This window comes from Patiria miniata, unplaced genomic scaffold (genome assembly GCF_015706575.1).
Source record: "Patiria miniata isolate m_02_andy unplaced genomic scaffold, ASM1570657v1 HiC_scaffold_20, whole genome shotgun sequence".
In the NCBI taxonomy this organism is placed as follows: Eukaryota; Metazoa; Echinodermata; class Asteroidea; order Valvatida; family Asterinidae; genus Patiria; species Patiria miniata.
In genome coordinates, this window is record NW_024037059.1 from 19,059,190 (window position 1) to 19,077,645 (window position 18,456).

General features: G+C 43.2%; 1 protein-coding gene across 2 annotated transcripts; it reads right to left on the reverse strand.

Moving 5' to 3' along the window:
* Positions 1-475: 475 nt before the first annotated feature.
* On the reverse strand, positions 476-17,507 carry LOC119727745 (protein clarinet-like). 2 transcript variants are annotated; one of them, XM_038199787.1, is made up of 3 exons: positions 16,956-17,507; positions 7,740-10,545; positions 476-7,670 (listed from the first exon to the last, which is right to left on the reverse strand). In XM_038199787.1, the coding sequence occupies exons 1-3, from the start codon at positions 17,039-17,041 to the stop codon at positions 747-749; spliced, it is 9,816 nt and encodes a 3,271-aa protein (XP_038055715.1). In that variant the 5' UTR covers positions 17,042-17,507; the 3' UTR covers positions 476-746. The 2 variants fall into 2 exon arrangements, with proteins under 2 accessions (XP_038055715.1, XP_038055716.1); XM_038199788.1 differs by lacking the exon at positions 16,956-17,507 and adding an exon at positions 16,100-16,859.
* Between the last annotated feature and the right edge of the window lie 949 nt (positions 17,508-18,456).

The following is an 18,456-nucleotide window of genomic DNA, read 5'->3' on the forward strand; positions in this document are numbered from 1 at the left end:
TAAATTAATTGCTTTTCAGTTTCTTGAACATGCCCGCTATCAATATCCGATGCAGGAAAGACGACAAGCTATGTAAACAATCAGAAATTGTGTCTTCACAGAACTACTGAAAGTCAACAAATAAAAATGGTTACGTTTCCAGTCTTGGAATCCAAGAAAAGAAGCCACTGTTGTTCAGTACTGTAGTCGAATACATCAAGTTCTTTCAGAAGTCCAGTCATGAGTACATGTAACAGCAGTGGCGCACCCAAAGGGGGGGGGGGGCCTCGGGGGCCTTGAGCCCCCCCCCCCCAAGAGGTTATCCTGGGTTTTTTGTTGTGGTTTTTTTTTTTTGGGGGGGGGGTCAATTTGTTTTTAGTCCCACGATTTGACCGTGGTGATATGTATGTTGCCCATTTTCGAGTAGTATAATAGGGGTGTAAATAGTCCATCCCCCACCCCCCAAAAAAATTCTACGGCCAAAAATCTGGGGCAACATTTTTTTGAAAAAAATCAAACTTCTAAAAAAAATTGGAAAACAAATTTGTGAGCCCCCCACCGAAGCCAAATCCTGGGTGCTTCACTATACAGTGGTTGGACAATATCAAATGAATACGTATGTCAAAGTTCATTTGAATAGCTTAAGACTTGACCGAGTCTCAAGCTTAGCACTTGTGAATGACTTTTGAGGACTTGTGTTGGACTCGACTGCAACACTCCTGTAAGTCAATATCTATTAAGTTGCTTACGGGTCTATAAACCAAGTCTTATTTGCCCTGTTGAGCGAGCTGAGCGAGCCTCTTCCTCAACCCAACGCACTGAGTATTTAATCTTCTTATCTCCTCCTCCTTCTGTTTCACCATGTGCTTGTACTCCAACATCTCATGCATCAACCTCCGGAAGTGTGGCTCTGGGAGCTTGTCAAAGAACCGCTTGTACTTCTCCAGCTCGGCCCTGTTTGGCTTTTCTGGCGTTGATAGTACCCGCCCATCTGGACTAATGAGCTCCCCGCGCGGTCCCCTCATTGGAATGTGATGCCTCACGGAAGGATTTCTCCTGTAGAGTTTCCTCAGCTCGGCACTTTTTATTTCAGTCAGTTTGCCGATTTCAGCGATGTGCTGTTTCAGTTTCTCAAGCTCGTTGTCGCGGGGTAGCCGTGGAAGAATCCGAGCTGGGAGCGACTGGGTGCTGGAATAAGATGCGATGGACACCGGGGAGTGAGGCCGACCAGATCTGGGTCCTGATGGGGGAGGATGGAGACCTCTACCCTTGGACCGATGATGACGTCTGGGCACACTAGCTTCTGCGTCAGGTATGATAACCTCCATGTTGGGTTGACGGGGTACTAGCTGACTGATTGCAAGGGTGCTGTAAGCCTTGCGTGGTGTACCCCAATCGGTAGGAGGTGGTGGTGCCAACTCGGCTGTGGATGAACTGACACTCAACATCTGCACTGCCAATTGAGGGTCGCCAGGGACAGGTGGTGGGACATAAGGTACATGAACGTCTGCAGTGACTACCATTCCATTACCTTTTCCTCTTGGGCCACGAGGAGGAGCGTATGCTTCTTCAGAAAAACCTGGAGCCCGCTCTGGTTGATGACTCTGCTTCGAAATCAAAGCTGCCGGATACGCTGTTTGTGTTGGACCAGCGTCAGGGTCATTGTCCCATGTTTCCATCTTGGTTCGTTTGAAGGGACCTTCATCACTGGCTGAAGACATATTTTCCCACGATGCAGCAGCAAGTCTGTATTCATCCCTGGAGCTTGGTGGGCCATCATTTCCGTCATCTCGAGGAACTGGTTGTCTCCCACGGCCTTCTGGTAGCCGCTTGTTGTCAGGTCTGGTTTCTGGCATTCTTGATGGCTCATTGCCTCGCGGACGCAAGACCGTAATTGGCTGAGCAAAATCTGGGTGCCGTCCCCTTGCTTCCTTCTCGTCAAACCCTCTAGGGATATGAGATTCAGAAGTGGACTGAAATCGACTTTCCTGGAAAGATGTTTCAACAAACTCATAGCTCTTACTCTGAGTCTGAGGCAAAAGGTTCATGCTTCTTGTACCATCATTTCTCCATCTACCCATAGCCGGTGCATCATCCAAACGCTGTGGGGGTAGCTGTGGTACTCTCCCGTGAGTTTGAGGCCTATCAAAGGCATCCTCGTCATCAACGAGTGAGTCTAGCATCTGTTCAATCTCCTTGCGAGGTTTTTCCGGCACTGAGTACCTGTTGTCATGCACACCGCGATTTCCAGGTCTCATTCTTCCAAGCCTGTCATCTCCAGAGTCCCAAATAGCACTCTCCTGAGGTGGACGAGGCTCCTCTACCGGGATCTGCCTCCACGAAGATGAAGCAAGAGCGTACTCATCTCTAGGACTGAGATTTTGTCCTAAATCTGGTTTCGCCTCCGGTACTCGTCTATCACTTCTTCCTGGCCTCCTCGGCTGTTGAGTTTGTTGTTCGTCATCGCTGCTTGACGGTGCACTAGGTTTCCCCTTACGAGGCTTTGGCTGCGGTGGAAGTTTTGTGACTCGCTGAACAGCAGGCGGCTCGAATACTGTCGAGTCCTTGCCGTTACGAAACTCGTCCGAATCGTCACTCCACGTTCGTCTCATGGCTTCACCCGATGTCGCACTGACATCTGCAAGAGAACCCGAGGTTCTACTACTGCCGTAGCTATTGTTACGGGATGATGTGCCGGACACATTGCCCTCTACAGACAAACTGTTCCCACTTGGCTCTTTCACATTCCTATCTATACCTGCTTCTTGGGGATAATACAAATCATCTGCAGTAGACTTCGTTGATCGAATTCCTTCATCTTGGGGTCGTAACACTTCCTCGTAAGGGCGAGAGATGACAAATGTTGCTGAAGGATCCTCAGTGGCCGGCTTCTGAGATTGGTAGTGTTCATACAAAGCACTGCGTGATAGTCCTTCCTTAAATATTTCCTCCCTGTTTCTTGTGCTTGATGAGGCAGGCTTTGACGTGTCTTCATTTGCGCTAGGAGAAGAGAGCACAAAGTAATCCTCTTTTGATGGCTCTTCGGGTGGTTCATCATACCATGCACTAAATTTATATCGCCCTGGCCCTTTTTCAGGCGACACGGGAGCTCTAGCAGAGTCCGATTTTGATTTGTCTTCTTCAGCAGCCGGACGTGAAACAGCAAAATAATTATCACCTGTTGGTTCTTCAGAAGGTTCCTCATACCACGCACTGTATTTGTAGGTTCCTGGCTCAACCTCAGGTGAAAGGGGTGTTTCTTCTTTAGGTTGGCTTTCCTCTTGAGGTTCGACTGAAGAGATGATAATGACGTCATCTGATTCATTGGGTTTCTCCTCACTTGGTTCATCATACCACATGACTCTGATACCACTATACTCGCCGTCCTCTAGCCTTTCTCCCGGACCCCTGGGACGTCCTTCGGGCTTAGGTTTAGGCTTAGGCTTCTCAGCAGTTTTCCTTTCCGAAATGTACTCAGGCGGAAGTCTTATGTCACTCTTCACCAAAGCAATTGCCATCGCAGGGGTGTCATCTTTTGGCTCCTCGTACCAAGAGCTGTATCTATAAGGACCAGTATCCCCGGTGTCACCTGCAAGGGAGGAAGCTGCAGCATCCGGACTTGTTGGTTTCTTGTGTGGGATGCTCTGCTCTCTTGGCGAGATCGTAAACAAGGACACCTCGGGTCTAAGCTCGATTTTCTTGACGGTTGTTTCTCGGCTATCGTGTCGGTTTTCTCTCGGTTGGTCTGGATGTGAAGTATAATTGTAAGGTCCAACTTCATTAACTGGAATGGATTTCGACGAGTGTTTCCAAGACTCATCAGGGGCAACGTCTGGCCTGTATTCAGAGGATGCTTCAGGTTCTCTTTCAACTTCTGGCTCAGTCGCAGCAGAACTTCTATATGCAAACTCGTATTTGTCTAGATCAGTCTCATATGGCGGAAGACTGTCACCAACCCGTTGTTTGATAGAGGGCTCTCTTGGTCCAGACGGGGGACTTGATTCCACAACTGCGGCATTTACTGGTTGTATTGTTTCGCTGTATTCTGTCGGAGATTCTGTGAAGCCATTTGAAGGGGGACCGCCTCGGTAGGGTGGGTCGGAGGCATACTCGGGAAAGTCTTCATCTTTCAAAACGCGTTGATATGAGTTGGATTGAGGGATTGATTTATCAGTAACCCCCCGGTCTTCCATTTCTTCGTCTTTGGGATGCTGCCGATCATCTGATGTTGGTGCATCTTGTGGGAGGGAATCGGAAGAGGTGTTACCGTCTACATCTCGAGTTCCATCCTGAAGAGGTTTGGTATGAATCACGGTGTAAGTAATTGTCACAGATTTCACGTCTTGAGCATTGCTTTTCTGTTCTCCTGGTGCGATGGAATCTCTTGAAACTTCTGGAGCATTTTCGGGTGCTGAAGTCACTGACTGGGGTGAGTCGTGAGTTTCCTCAGTTGTGTATTGAGGAATTGGTCTTGCAGTCTCTTCGAGATTCGATTTTGACGCAGAGGGAGCAACCTCAGTGATTGGCCTGAAATATTGGTCTGATTCAAATACTTCCTCAGATTTATTGTAGTCCTCGTCGTCTCCTTTCCTCATAACGTCACCGACTGTACCTCCTTTTGTTTCATCTGCGTTCTGTTCAGAATGAATGCTAGATGTATCTGTATACCGTGGTTCATAAAATTGTGGATCATCTTCACGATGATGCTGACGGAGGACGACTGGAGCAGGACGTGGCTCCACCTTAACTGGATATGGCATGTTTGACGTCAGTACAAATACCCGTGCCCCAGTAGAAGGTGGTGGAGGCAGCCATTCAGGCTCGTCGGAATATTCACTTGAGAAATCCATTGTCTGCTCACGATATTCCCTCTCATCACTTCCTTCTTCATCTTCCTCTTCCTGCTCCTCCTCCTCATTATCTTCAGAATGATCAGATGACTCCTCGGTAGTGTCTGATTCGTTCGATGATTCAGAACCTTCATGTTCATCACCGGGGATTGTCGTCTCCAACATCTCAGGTGATTTACGAAGCGGTGGTGAATCTTCTGCGGTTTTGTGGGGCAGATCAAAGATTTGTTCCACAGATCCATCATATTCTGCTCCCACACCTGGCTTGTTTTCGTACATTGGTCTGTCGTAGTTGATATATTTAGGATACCTAGGTTTTTCAGTTGGTGTAACATTCGGTATTTCAGAGTCGGGCAATTCCTCAGGTTGGTCACGAGTTGCTTCCAAAGATATGGTGACATGTTGTTCATGAGGGGCTTCATCATCGCTGTTTTTGGTATTCATATGCTCAACCCTTTCATCTTCGTGTTCAATTTGTTCCTCTCCTTCCTGGTCCTCAATAGGTTCATCTTCTTTTATTTCCTCTTCATTCTTCTGGTTATCGTCGACATACGCATCATGGCTATATTTCTCCTCTTCTTCCTCCTCTTCCTCTTCTTCCTCTTCTTCTTCTTCTTCTTCTTCTTCTTCTTCTTCTTCTTCTTCTTCTCCCTCTTCAATGACCTGTGGAAGCGGCCTCGAGACTACTCCATACCCCTGATTGTCATCCTCCTCCTCAAAACCCTCTCCTGATTCTGTCACGATGTATGTGTGCTCCTCAGCAGACTCGTAACTACTGTCATCCGAGTCTGATGATGCAGACGAATCATCCGAGCTCGAAGACGAGGATGAGGTAATCTCCTTAAGATGATGCGCATTCATTGCTGCCGACATCTTACGTATGGCAATATCAGCTTCTGCTACAAACTCATCCGCTGATGAAAATTCAGGAGACTCGAAATGATCGCTGTTAGAGTCCACAGCGGGAGCACTCGCACCAGGAAAGGATTCGAAAGCTTCAGGGAGCGCAGCGGACGGATGGTAATTGTCTTCTGTGCTAAATGTGCCATCATCATTGTATCTCTCACTACCAAACAGCTCATCCTCGTCTTTATTGCATCCAGTTGTACTTGCAAAGACAGAAACATCTTCCTCACTGTCTGATGAAGAGCTTTGTTGATCCTCGCCCTTGATTTCTTGTTCTTGGATCGAGATGACAGTTTCTGTGAACTGTTCTCCTGATTCCATCCGGTGCAAGGAAAGCCTCGCATTTATTCGCACTGTCTCTCTCGTTGACTCATCAAGTGACCTATTTTCTACACCATCTTGAGATTGTATTGGTAACTCGTCTTCAGGAGGTGTTGTTTCATCTCTTGGGATATATGACAAATCTCCAGCGTCCGGCATTTGTAAAGACTCGGCCCGTGTCACCGGTTGTTGTCTTCCAGGGACATGGTAGATTTCTTGTGATTCTTCTCGATACACAGAAATTCCAGCTTCTATTATTACATCATCCTGGGTGGTTGTTTCACCTGTCCCATAACTTTCCTCTACTGTTCCAGGAAGAGGCTTTTCTGAAACAAATTCTGGATCTGGGGTAATAACATTGGTTTGATCTTTTTGGTCCAGTCTGGAGAAATCAATGGGGCATTCAACTTCAGCAACTCCAGTCGAAACCAAGTCTGGTTCCACAATTTTTTGTCTTCTAAACCTTGGCTTTGGAGGCACCTGTGGTGGCACCTTGCGCTTTGGTACAATGTTTTCCAGTTCAGCAAAGGCCAGTTCTCTATTGACGTTTGAAAACACAGGAAACTGCTCATGTTCTATTATATTTCCTCTGTATGATGGCTCAGCTTTGGATGAAACTGGAGATTCAAACTGTGGCATTGAAAAGACTGTAGGAAGCTTGACTGATGCTGAAATGTAAGGTTCGGGAGACATTGGAGACTCATCTGGGGCTACCTCATCGGGTTGGTTCGAGTCTAGAGATGAAAGGTCAACTGGTGTCTTCTCTTCAGTTACCGATGATGATCTGATAGGAGTTTCCGTAACTGCCTTTTGCTTTTGGAGATTGGGTTTGGGTGGCAGTGTCGGGTAGGTTTTCTTTACAGGTAAAATATTCTCAATTTCACTCTGTGCTGACTCTTTTTTCTTCAGTGAGAAAACTGGACGTTGCTCGTGTTTAATTTGCCTTGGGAACTGTTCGTGTTCTACGTCTTGTGGATGTGTCTGCAATGATGGAGGATAAAACACTTTGGGGTGTTTAATTGATGCAGAAATATACGGCTCCGGAGACATCGGTGAATCCTCTGGCTCTAAGATTTCATCATTCACGTCATCATCATATGGGACACTGATGTCATCAGGGGGTGGAGGGAGGTCATCAAATTTGTCATTTGGGATGTAAGCGTCATTATCAACTGGAGGTGGTGGGGGAAACTCGTCAGGATTTTCATCAACTTTAGAAGGAAATCCATCATCCACATTTGGTACCAAAAGTGGTGTTGCTTCGGCAGCAGACGGTTGTGACCACTCAGATGTTGGCGCTGGAGACGGTGTCCTTGGTGGAGGAGAACTAGACTGCCACTCAGTGGGAGGCTGGTCAACCAGCTCAGAGTGTGGTTTCGATCTCGGTTCCGAAGGGGTAGCAAATGTGGATTCTGGTGCAAGCTCTGAGTCACGTAACGGGACATCATTGGTTAAACCAGGGGGAGAAATTTGACTTGGAAGTGGAGGGTCAACAGATGCAAATGTTTCTGGAATAGATTCCGGGCCTGGAAATGCATCTGCTCTGGGAGGTTGTGCACGTGGGGAGTAAGTACCGTCATAAGGTGGGTATTTAACGTCAGGTTGATATGGCGTCTCCACTGGATTAGATTCTTTAGGATTTTCATCAAATTCAGAAGCAAATTTAACGTGGACATCTGGCGTTTCCACTGGATTGGATTCTTCAGGATTTTCATCGATTTCAGAAGCAAATTTAACGTGGACATCTGAATGCAAATTTGGAGTTGTTTTGAGAGCCGATGGCAGCGCCCAATCAGAGGTTGGCTCTTGAGGGAGTTCTGTCGGTGACGGTGAACTGGAATGCAACTCAGTGGGAGGCTGGGGAACCAGCTCTGGGTGTGGTTCTGATCTCGGTTCCGAAGGGGTAGCAAATGTAATTGGTTCTGGTGCAAACTGTGGGTCAGGTAAGGCGGCATCATTGTTTAAACTAGAGGGAGAAATTGGACTTGGAAGTGGAGGGTCATCCGATGCAAATGTTTCTGGAATAGATTCCGGGCCTGGAAATGCATCTGCTCTGGGTGGTTGTGCACGTGGGGAGTAAGTACCGTCATAAGGTGGGTATTTAACGTCAGGTTGATATGGCGTCTCCACTGGATTAGATTCTTTAGGATTTTCATCAAATTCAGAAGCAAATTTAACGTGGACATCTGAGCGCAAATTTGGAGTTGTTTTGAGAGCCGATGGCAGCGCCCAATCAGAGGTTGGCTCTTGAGGGAGTTCTGTCGGTGACGGTGAACTGGAATGCAACTCAGTGGGAGGCTGGCGAACCAGCTCTGGGTGTGGTTCTGATCTCGGCTCCGAAGGGGTAGCAAATGTAATTGGTTCTGGTGCAAACTGTGGGTCAGGTAAGGCGGCATCATTGTTTAAACTAGAGGGAGAAATTGGACTTGGAAGTGGAGGGTCATCAGATGCAAACGTTTCTGGAATAGCATCAGCTTGTGCACGTGGAGAGTAAGTACCGTCATGAGGTGGGTATTTAACGTCAGTTTGATATGGCGTCTCCACTGGATTAGATTCTTTAGGATTTTCATCAAATTCAGAAGCAAATTTAACGTGGACGTTTGAATGCAAATTTGGAGTTGTTTTGAGAGCCGATGGCAGCGCCCATTCAGAGGTTGGCTCTTGAGGGAGTTCTGTCGGTGACGGTGAACTAGAATGCAACTCAGTGGGAGGCTGGCAAACCAGCTCTGGGTGTGGTTCTGATCTCGGTTCCGAAGGGGTAGCAAATGTAATTGGTTCTGGTGCAAACTGTGGGTCAGGTAAGGCGGCGTCATCGTTTAAACTAGAGGGAGAAATTGGACTTGGAAGTGGAGGGTCATCAGATGCAAATGTCTCTGGAATAGCATCAGCTTGTGCACGTGGAGAGTAAGTACCGTCATACGGCGGGTTTGAAACTTCAGGTTGATATGGCGTCTCCTCTGGATTAGATTCTTGGCCTGGATATGCAGCATCTTCATGTGGCGGTGTGTTTGGTATGTAAGATTTTTCACCTTCACGATGCTTATCAAAAGGATTGTAATGATCATATGGAGCGCTTTCTGCAACTGGCATTGCCGGATCTTCATTCGTCGTCGGGAACTGATTTGAGTCCAAAGGCGAGACTGGCCTTAGTTTGGTAGGACCATCGTCAGCAATAGTCTCAGGGGGTGATTGCGGGGTCGCCATTATGAAATGTTCATCTGAAGGTGTATACGGGTTGTCATCTCGCCATGTCACCTCCTCAGGATCTAAAGAGAACTCCTTTGGAGCGGATGCTGGGCGGGGAAACACAAGGTCGTCAACAGATAGTTCACTTGGAATGTAATTCTCCATTTCTCCGAGATGTTCATCTGCAGAATGTGAACGGTGCTTGTCCTTTGATATGCCAGTCAAACTGAAGACGATTCCATTTCCTTCGGGGCTACTAGGCTCATTATCATCCCCGGCTGAATTTCTCCTTTCTCCGTAACAAAGAGCAAAAGATCGATTCGGTTTCGAACTTGAGACGTTGTCCAAACTGAACCACGACCTCTTCTGTTGGGGTTTTCCACTCCGGAGAATCTTCAATGCGTTGTCAAGTTCTTCGTTAGAGATGGGCCTGGGGCTGTATCTTTCCTTGTCAGGTTTTGGAGGCTCGAGAACGATTTTCTTGTCCAAATTTTCCAAAAGTTCTTCAACGTTGATAGTTTGTTCGAGTTCTACATTTGTTTGATAAAAAGGAAATTCCAGGTCGGGTGCGATATAAATATGTTCTTCGTCCTCGCTCGGCCATGATTCACTGTTTTCTTCGCAACTGTCATCCCCCTCACCAAATTCATTTCGGTCTTCAGACTCAAGTTGGCAGCTTTCAGTGTTTTCTCGAACAGTTGACATTGTTTCATCACTGGTATTGGATGATGAATCAGTGTCTGAATTGGAGTCCGAGTCCAATTCTAGCTCATTTCTCTTACGCTGATCTTGTTCAATATCTCCATCGCTGTCGTTGTCTTGTTGCAACATGCGATCACCGAAGTCATTGTTCAACTGAGCATTTTTATCCTGTTCTGAATCAAGCTCGGGTAATTCATAATCAGCAGTCCTGTCCTTTCCATCCACGGTGTCGTGTGCTGATTTGACGGCAGGGTTAATAACAGTGCGTATATCCTCAGGTAAAGTAATCACTCTGCCATCCGAGTCTTTTGAAGCGCCGCTCCCATCACCCGGGATAATATCTCCAGTTGTCACCTCCTCATCATCATCGTCTACAATCTCTCCAAGTGGCAGGGCAGATAACCTGGCAGAAAATTCCTCCGTTCTCACAGTGTACACCTCGGCCGCTGTATCGGATGCAATTATCTCGGACTCCTGGAGCCGAACCTCCGTGTCATCTCCTGCGGGTGTGTGTTTGAGAAAATCCTGCAGACCGGGAGGATCGGCTGAAGTTCCCCCGTCAGAATCGCTTCCGCTGTCCTCCTTCTCGCCCGCGTCCTCTCTGTAAAGCAAAACAAGAAGAAAGACATTTTCAAACAAATTGTTTCAAAAATTTGATTTGATTTGAAAATTAAATATTAAAAACGGAAAATCACACACACGCAAAAAAACCCTCTGCAGCCCTGGTGTGAGGTTGTTCTGCAAGATATAAAAATATGGGTGGGAACTGTACATTACACGAATCCGGGCGCGTGATCACTGTACACTCACCAGCCCCCCTTCAATGGAGAAACCATTGCGCATGATAAACAACTGCCCCATGACGGATTATCTGAACAATAGCTAACACAATGCTTCGTGACAGAATGGAGTGCCCGGATGGGTCTATAGCGCCGGGAAAACGATGTTTTAGGTTTTTGAGTGCGTCACCCGATACTCATTCTAAGTTTGATTTTTAAACTGGTTGATTTTCTTTTCGGTAGAAAGTTATAAGCCATGATTGTTTCTCGTGCTTTCGAGAAGAATCGTTTGAAGACGCAGGTTTACATCGGCGGGATAAATCCTTCAAATCTAAACCGGACAACTTAGATCGCAATTTCTGCCTACATTCATACCAACTACATTTTGAGGCATAATAGGATCATTTGCATTTATCGCAAAAGTAGCCTACCGCATTACTACATGTAAAAGTCATAGAAATAAAGTGCTACATAGAAATACAGTGCTATTGGCGAAATCATGTTTCGTATAATCAAAAGGTTGTGCACGGTTTTTCATTGTTTCCTCGAAAAGTGTAGTATCCGATTGAGCTGAAACGTCAACTTGTTAGGTTTTGAACATTCTTCTTTTGATTTTGAGTGGTGTTATTATTGGAAACGAAAAAAAAATACAAGGAAATCAAACGATCCTGTCTTTAAGGGTCGAGACCCCGGCTTCTTCACGCGGAAAGCGATTTCAACCCAGGGGATTCCGGTGTATTCCGTGGTAGTTTCCGTCGTGAAGTTATTTTTATTGATCATGCCGGGCAGGTGCCACTAATTCGCGGATGCAGATGCAGTCCAGTGAATGCGAATACTCAAGTTGATGCATCTCCTGAATAACTTCGTTGGAAGGAGGGAATGACAAGACTCTCGGAATAAGCATGTGCATGCATGAGCCTACTTCGTCATACAACATCAACACACATTTTGTGAGGTTATACAAGTAAAGGATAAATCAGTTTAAGGTCAAACATTGAATATTTTCACCGTGTAGTCTATCACAGTGTTGTTCTTTTATGGAATTGAAAGTCCGGTCTAAATATTGTAGATACAAAGAAAAAATAATTTGAGACCATACATTTCATTCAAAATGTTCAACCAATGTTCGACTAATTTCCAATCAGTTTCCACCAAAGAAAGTTGAGAACAATTACGGAATTAAAACTCCGGTCCAAATATTGTAGATACAAAGACGAAATAAATGTGACACCAAAAATGTCATTCAAAATCTATTTTTAGCCCATATTCAATCGATATTCAATCAGTTTCCCTCAAAGAAACTTACGAACAAATATTTTCCGACACTCGGTAAACATGTACGGTTTTAATCGTCTAAACCAAGCACAAACGATACACCTTTTCATGTGTCTCCAACAGCTTATTAAAATCCATTCATGTTGGGCATTGACACAGTACAATGGAATTGGTTCCCAATAAAAGAACCATCTGCAACCTGAGTTCAAAATGTCTCCATATTCCTCTATCAGACTCTGAAGCTGAATGTATAACAGTGAATACTAGTTCTGTATTCATCAATTGGTGTCCTTGATAGCATATATGAATTAAAAATCCTTCGTTTAAATATTTATGCCAATAATGTCAAGTAGATTCCATTTTTAACAACTCAATAACTACCAGTATTTGCGAAGCAATGTAAGGACAAAATCCTCCACCAGCATATTTTCAGCGACGATATACTTCTCAACGTGTACATGTACATGTACATGTACGTGGTAACCACACAAAGCTAACTTCATCCTCCATTTTGAAACTCGGCACGACGCACAGCGCAGCACATTCACAATGACCTAGTCATTAACATAATAATATAGCTTTGTATCATTCATAATGTAAACATGCCCATAAGAATACGCAACAATTATTATTAGTAGTGAAATAAACTAGTTTCGTTAATATTTACCTAAGTTTAAGTCCTCGTTGGCGTAAAATTCTTCAACACAAGCTTGATTTTAAACTGATTTTAGAGCAGTTCAAAGTCGAACAAAGATAACTGGCTGTTTAATGATTAACCAAAATGGCATGCCGTATTAAATGCCATAAATATGAATCACTCATTGGAGTTACTGCAGTAAAGAATAAAAAATGGCGGCAAAATATAACGACGCTGATAAAGAAAAAGGGTTGAGTAAAAAATAGCACCAATGTATGCATTTCAGCTGTGGTTTTATTCATACGTTTGGACACACCAATTTAAGTTTTGAATAACGTACGGTACCAGTCTGTGCTCTGTTTAATTTTTTTTTTCTCATTTTACACGAAAGCTTTTATTTGCGACTTTGTCTTGTACACTTTTTTGGGGGGGGGGGGATAGTCCCGGGTCACTTTTTTGTTATGTCCTTATTTTTGATATTCGGTCTTAGTTCTCAGGCAGATTCAATCAACGAAAAATTACTTAGATCTAATTTAATCATTCCCTCTTGGAGATCATGATGTTGTTTTGAGATGCGGCATTTTAACCTTCTGTGTAAACAATCAGCTGACCTTGCATTCCTTATGAAAACAGATAACGACCCGTCTCTTGACCTTCTTTCGACTGATGCAGGGCGAGTCAAAAGCGGAACCAAACCTAACAAACTATATTTCATAATTAAAAAATGATGTAGCACCAAAAATAATAACTCGAAAGCCAATTTCATAAGCTACTTTTAGATGAAAACAAACTACTGAAATTGCTCAATCCGTTCAAAGAATATTATACAATTTAAACACAATGACCCTAAAACCTCTTTCGTCCAAAAATGCGACTTCAAGAATCGTCGTCACAATTATTGTCTTCAAACATCACCAGCGATAAACTGTAGTTTAAAAGTTAAAAATACTCAATAAAGTCCTTTTGAAGGCCCGTCTTTAAAAAAAAAATGGATTTTATAAATCATATTGCTTGCCTAACCAGGGTTGTTAATATAAATATTGTGCACTACAGTTGTTGACAGTTGTTGAAACAAGTCATTTTATTGTTGCTCCAGACAGTCAGAATACACGCCAAAATAATTCTGACGAAACAGGTTTTAGGGTCATTGCGTTTAAATGGTGATATTTTTTGAACGGATTGAGTAATTTCAGTATTTGTTTCATCTAAAAGTAGCTTATGAAATTGGCTTTCTATAGTCCTAATTATTTTTGGTGCTACATATTTTTTTAAATATGAAATATAATTTTGGGGTTTTGGGTTCCGTTTTTTTTTTACTCGCCCTGTAATTGACAAGGTTTGAATGCATTTAATATGGAAAACTTCAAATTAAACCAAAAATCTCTGAAGGTGGTAGGATGACCATTGATCGTGGGTAATAAAGGTAAAGTCCATTATGACTCTGCATTAGCTGTTAATGCTCTTAACATATTTGCAATTCCGTGCATGGCCACCACTTAAGCAGATTATGATCTAAGATTATAGATCGAGTCATGGTAAAATCATAAGTTTGCTTTTGATGGGGCAAATTCTTAATATCAGGTGCACTGCATAAAATTTCAGTTCATGATATATTTTCAAAATGCTCTTCGAAAGAGAAATTGGATTGAAAAGTAATTACATAAATAATATGATTTCTTAAATTTTTTTACCATTAGTGTATGTTTGCTGAGGCGACATTTATTTCAAAAGAATATTTTCAAAATATATAACAACTACATTGACTTCATTTCACAACATATTCGACCACGGCTCGAAATTTTCTCCAAAATAATCTTTTCACGGTTTATAGGCCTATACTCTAAGACTTGTTGCTTATTTTTTATCACAAACAAGATTTTTATAGCCACATGCATGTGTGCATTTCAGTATAAATTTGAGCTCAGTTAAATTCCATTTTGTACAAGTATGTCTGTCTGTATACATGTATAGTCTGTCTGTATATATCGATATCCGAGAACATGAAAACAAAATTTTACCGGAGAAAAATATGACTCAATTCCTATTAATATTAAAATAACATTTGTTATACATTCCAGGAATTCTCAAGCGAGCGTAAGACCTGTTGCAGTACTATCTATACAGACTTGGTATATGTTATTGTTTCGATTTCAAGGTTCTGCAAACAGGTAAGTTATTTTTCGTTTTCATTTCTAAATGACGTACATTCCTGCGATATTGCTACCATTGTGTTGATCATAATGTGAATGAATGATGACAAATCTCACTGTTTTTTTATTTTGGTACATTTCTTTCTTCGTTGCTTGTTTTAGTGTGTATATTTTTACGTTCTGGTGTTCGTTTGTTTGTTTGTTTCGAAAATGATTGTTTGATATTTTGCTGGCTTCGACATTAGATTTATCACGGAACTCGGATCCTCTAAGTTACAACAGCTGTATATACTTCACATTCATACACACATATCACATTTCAAAACGTTATTTTTTCATGCCATGTGTGATTTTATGTAAGAAACATGATCTGCATAGATGTATTTAGCATGTCAACGAAATGCTATGAATGCGTTGGATATATAGGGATTTACAATAACGCATGGAATTACAATTTTGTAATTACTATTTTTTTAATATTAATCAAAGAACCAGCAATTTTTTTGCATAGGCCCTATGTTCATGTACATACATGTACATTGTACATGGAACTTCCGTGTGAACAATATGGCGCCTTTCTTTTGAGCATGATGTATCCCGCGGTCAAATATAGAAACATTTCTACAAGGACCACCAGTGTAGGTCTATATACGTAAAACAAACACGGCACCTTTGACCCATTCTATAAAGGTGCCATCCAAAGGTCACCTATTCTATCCTTGTACCACGCTGTGAATCACATCTTCACCTGCATCCCATGCGCGGCAGGTTGACCAGAGGCATATAGGCGTCATGTCGGGACACGGTATCGATAGCGTATTTATGTAGGCGTGTGTATGCCGCCGCCCGAGGTAAATACATCTATTTCATCAGTCACTGTCATGTTCAATACTTTGCAATGATGATAAAGGAGACAAAAAGCATCGCTGCACACTGGTGTTCATTGTATTTCTGTCATTTAAAAAGCAATTTTTCATACACGATATCGCCTTAAATTTGGTATACCACACATTTCATAAATCCTGTCAAAATTATACCCTACGACTTGCTATAGATGGATGTCAGTTTTATCGTTTGTTCAAAATATCTTTGGGAAAAAGTTACACACGCCAACCATAAATAATCATTTCAGGATTCCACACTGTAGCCTATGGTTTATTTAGATTTGACTAGATCTTGCACCCAGCTGACTACAGCTAGGTTATACCTGGGTGCAGGTTTGACTGTTTCCTTGTCAAAATTAACTAGAGTGTTGGCAGAGTGTTCTTAGGTTTCTGCCACAATTTTGTACTTAAAATGTAAGAGCCTACTTACAGGATTGGTGGAAGTCCATAGAGAAAAACGTATTCGTCATAAGGCGAAAAGCGTGTCCTGGAAGACATTGTGCGGTGGCGGGAGTGCTTTACTATGTTTTAGACGGATCCGTTTTAGAATACTGCCATCGACATGCATCATCGGCCTGCACTCCTCCCTGCATCAGTCACACATAGCACATGATTCATCTTGAACCGTGGGTCTCAGAGAACTCATCTTTTTACTTCGATGTGCATATAATATACACACACGCATGCAGCCGTGCAAGGTTAAAATCTGATTATCGTATTGATTGGCTGGTGCGGTGCATCATCCCGTAACAAAAACAATGCGGGCAACCATTGAAAACACCGCGAGTGGATGAGATGTTTTACTGCATGTGAAGAGCAGTTTCACGGTCCGCACGTACACAGTTCGCATTTAGTCTACATGGCATAATATTATTTCCCAGACTTTTTACAGCCATCGGATGGTATTCCCAGTAGCATTTTCCATATTGTTGTGAGGTCATATGATATGGTGCGGATCGTTGCCTCTAAATAGCCTGACCCCGTCATCAGCCTAGGCATCACACAGGTGGTTTCGTCAAAGCCATGGTAATCCCTCCCCCACAGACATTTCGTTATGTTGTTATGAGTTGGATTCCAGGCTATCAAATACCTGATATGCACGACATGTAAAACAGATAGGCGCAGTTTTAAGCCACAGTTGTGCAAGCATACTAGACAAACAAGCAGGTATTGGTTACATATTTTGAACACTGGAATGTGTGACTGACACATTTCGGTATTGTGTGGCCGGCCATAACTGATGTATATTCTCGTTATACCACGGAGGAGGGAACACAAATACTCACCTCTTGATACCATCTTCATCTTCTTCCTCCGAAGGACCAACAAACGTCTTGTATAAAGCCCTTGCGGCGGTCATCGGAGAGAACATGATGATTTACTGAGATCAGTTCCTATACTTCAGCACGCAAGGAATTGTACACGCATATTACGTGTGTTGTGTTTACTGACTCAAACAAGGAGGAAGTCTGCAGTCTAAGGCATCCACGAGTGATCAATGAAGCATCCTTCCACACTGAAGAACAATCGAATTATCCTCATTTCAGAGACATGTTCTCTCAGTCCTTCCAGTGAAACGATTTTCAGACTGAGCATCTATATTCACGAGCTAGTAGACACAGGCGCCATGTTTACGGCAGTGCACTAGTGTCTATAGTTGTGTATTGTTGGCCCAGTGCAGTAACCGTCAATTTCGGTTGCATTTTAGTCGTTGGCCCTGAGGTGGTGGTGCGTATTGTCCAAATGGAGGGCATTATAGAATTGTGACCGAGTACCTGTACCTTACCCCCGCCGTTGTACCCGTACACATCCCGCCTTAATTTGCGTGATAATAGAACGAGTCACATGACTGGGCGAAGGTTCCTTTCCAGCATGTCCACTCATGCTTATATCCCTGTCATAAAAGTTGACAGCCTAGCTGCCGTGAATAATTTCATCAGTAGGCAACAACGCGTGTGTCATGTTGCTGAGTATAGTAGTGGGCCCTGCACATATTTTATTTTCTTCATTCACGACATGAGTTGAAAAGAGGCAGAACCATTGGGAGACCTCTGTAAATCATTTGCTAAATTAATCCATACTGGCCGGAAGCGTCAAGCTATCGTTTAACCACGTTATCAATTATTTCACTTTTAATAATTAGCTAATGACATGTGTGTGTTTGCGACACTCGCTGACTTGTACTTTTGGGCGCGGGGTCATTTTGCAGTCCGTGTTTAACGTTTGGAGACGAATGTAAAAGTCATCACAATGGAGCAAGCTGAATGTTCTCTATAATAATCGTGAGCCTTCCCATTCTCAAAAGCCTGACCGGTGTAAAATTCACATTTATACAGTAAAGGCCAGGACTTCAAGTAATTGTATTCAAATTAAAACAGTCATGCCATTATCAACAAGGGATTTATGTCGGCGGCAGAAACACCTTACTTCATTCATTCGTTAATTCTAAATTTCACAGCGGATTTCTTATCATTTTGACAGAGATGTTGATATTTCCCCCACATACTTTGTTGTTTGGCGTGTCTTTACGAGATTTGTAAAGCGCACTTATTCTTGTTGCGGGTGGAAACTGTGGACATTATCAACGAAAAATTGGGAATTCAGTTGTGGCAGAAAGTATAAGTTCAAGTTATCAAGCCAATTGTATTTCAGTCCAAAGAGTAAAACGAGTGAAGCTTCACTCACACCGGAAGGGACCTGATGAGACGTCTTAAAGTCAAATTCATTCACTCGAATAGATCGAGTTTCATTCCACAGTTTTCAGTAGATTGACTCTTTTTCAGAGTA

Bases quoted from the DNA above. Each gene is read 5' to 3' on its own strand.
- LOC119727745 (XM_038199787.1), bottom strand. From the start codon at position 17,041: ATGTTCTCTCCGATGACCGCCGCAAGGGCTTTATACAAGACGTTTGTT. The intron at 10,546-16,955 runs GTGAGTATTTGT...TTTGCTTTACAG, and splicing joins GATGAAGATGGTATCAAGAG to AGAGGACGCGGGCGAGAAGG. The intron at 7,671-7,739 runs ACGCCAGATGTC...AATCCAGTGGAG, and splicing joins AAGAATCCAATCCAGTGGAA to ACGCCATATCAACCTGACGT.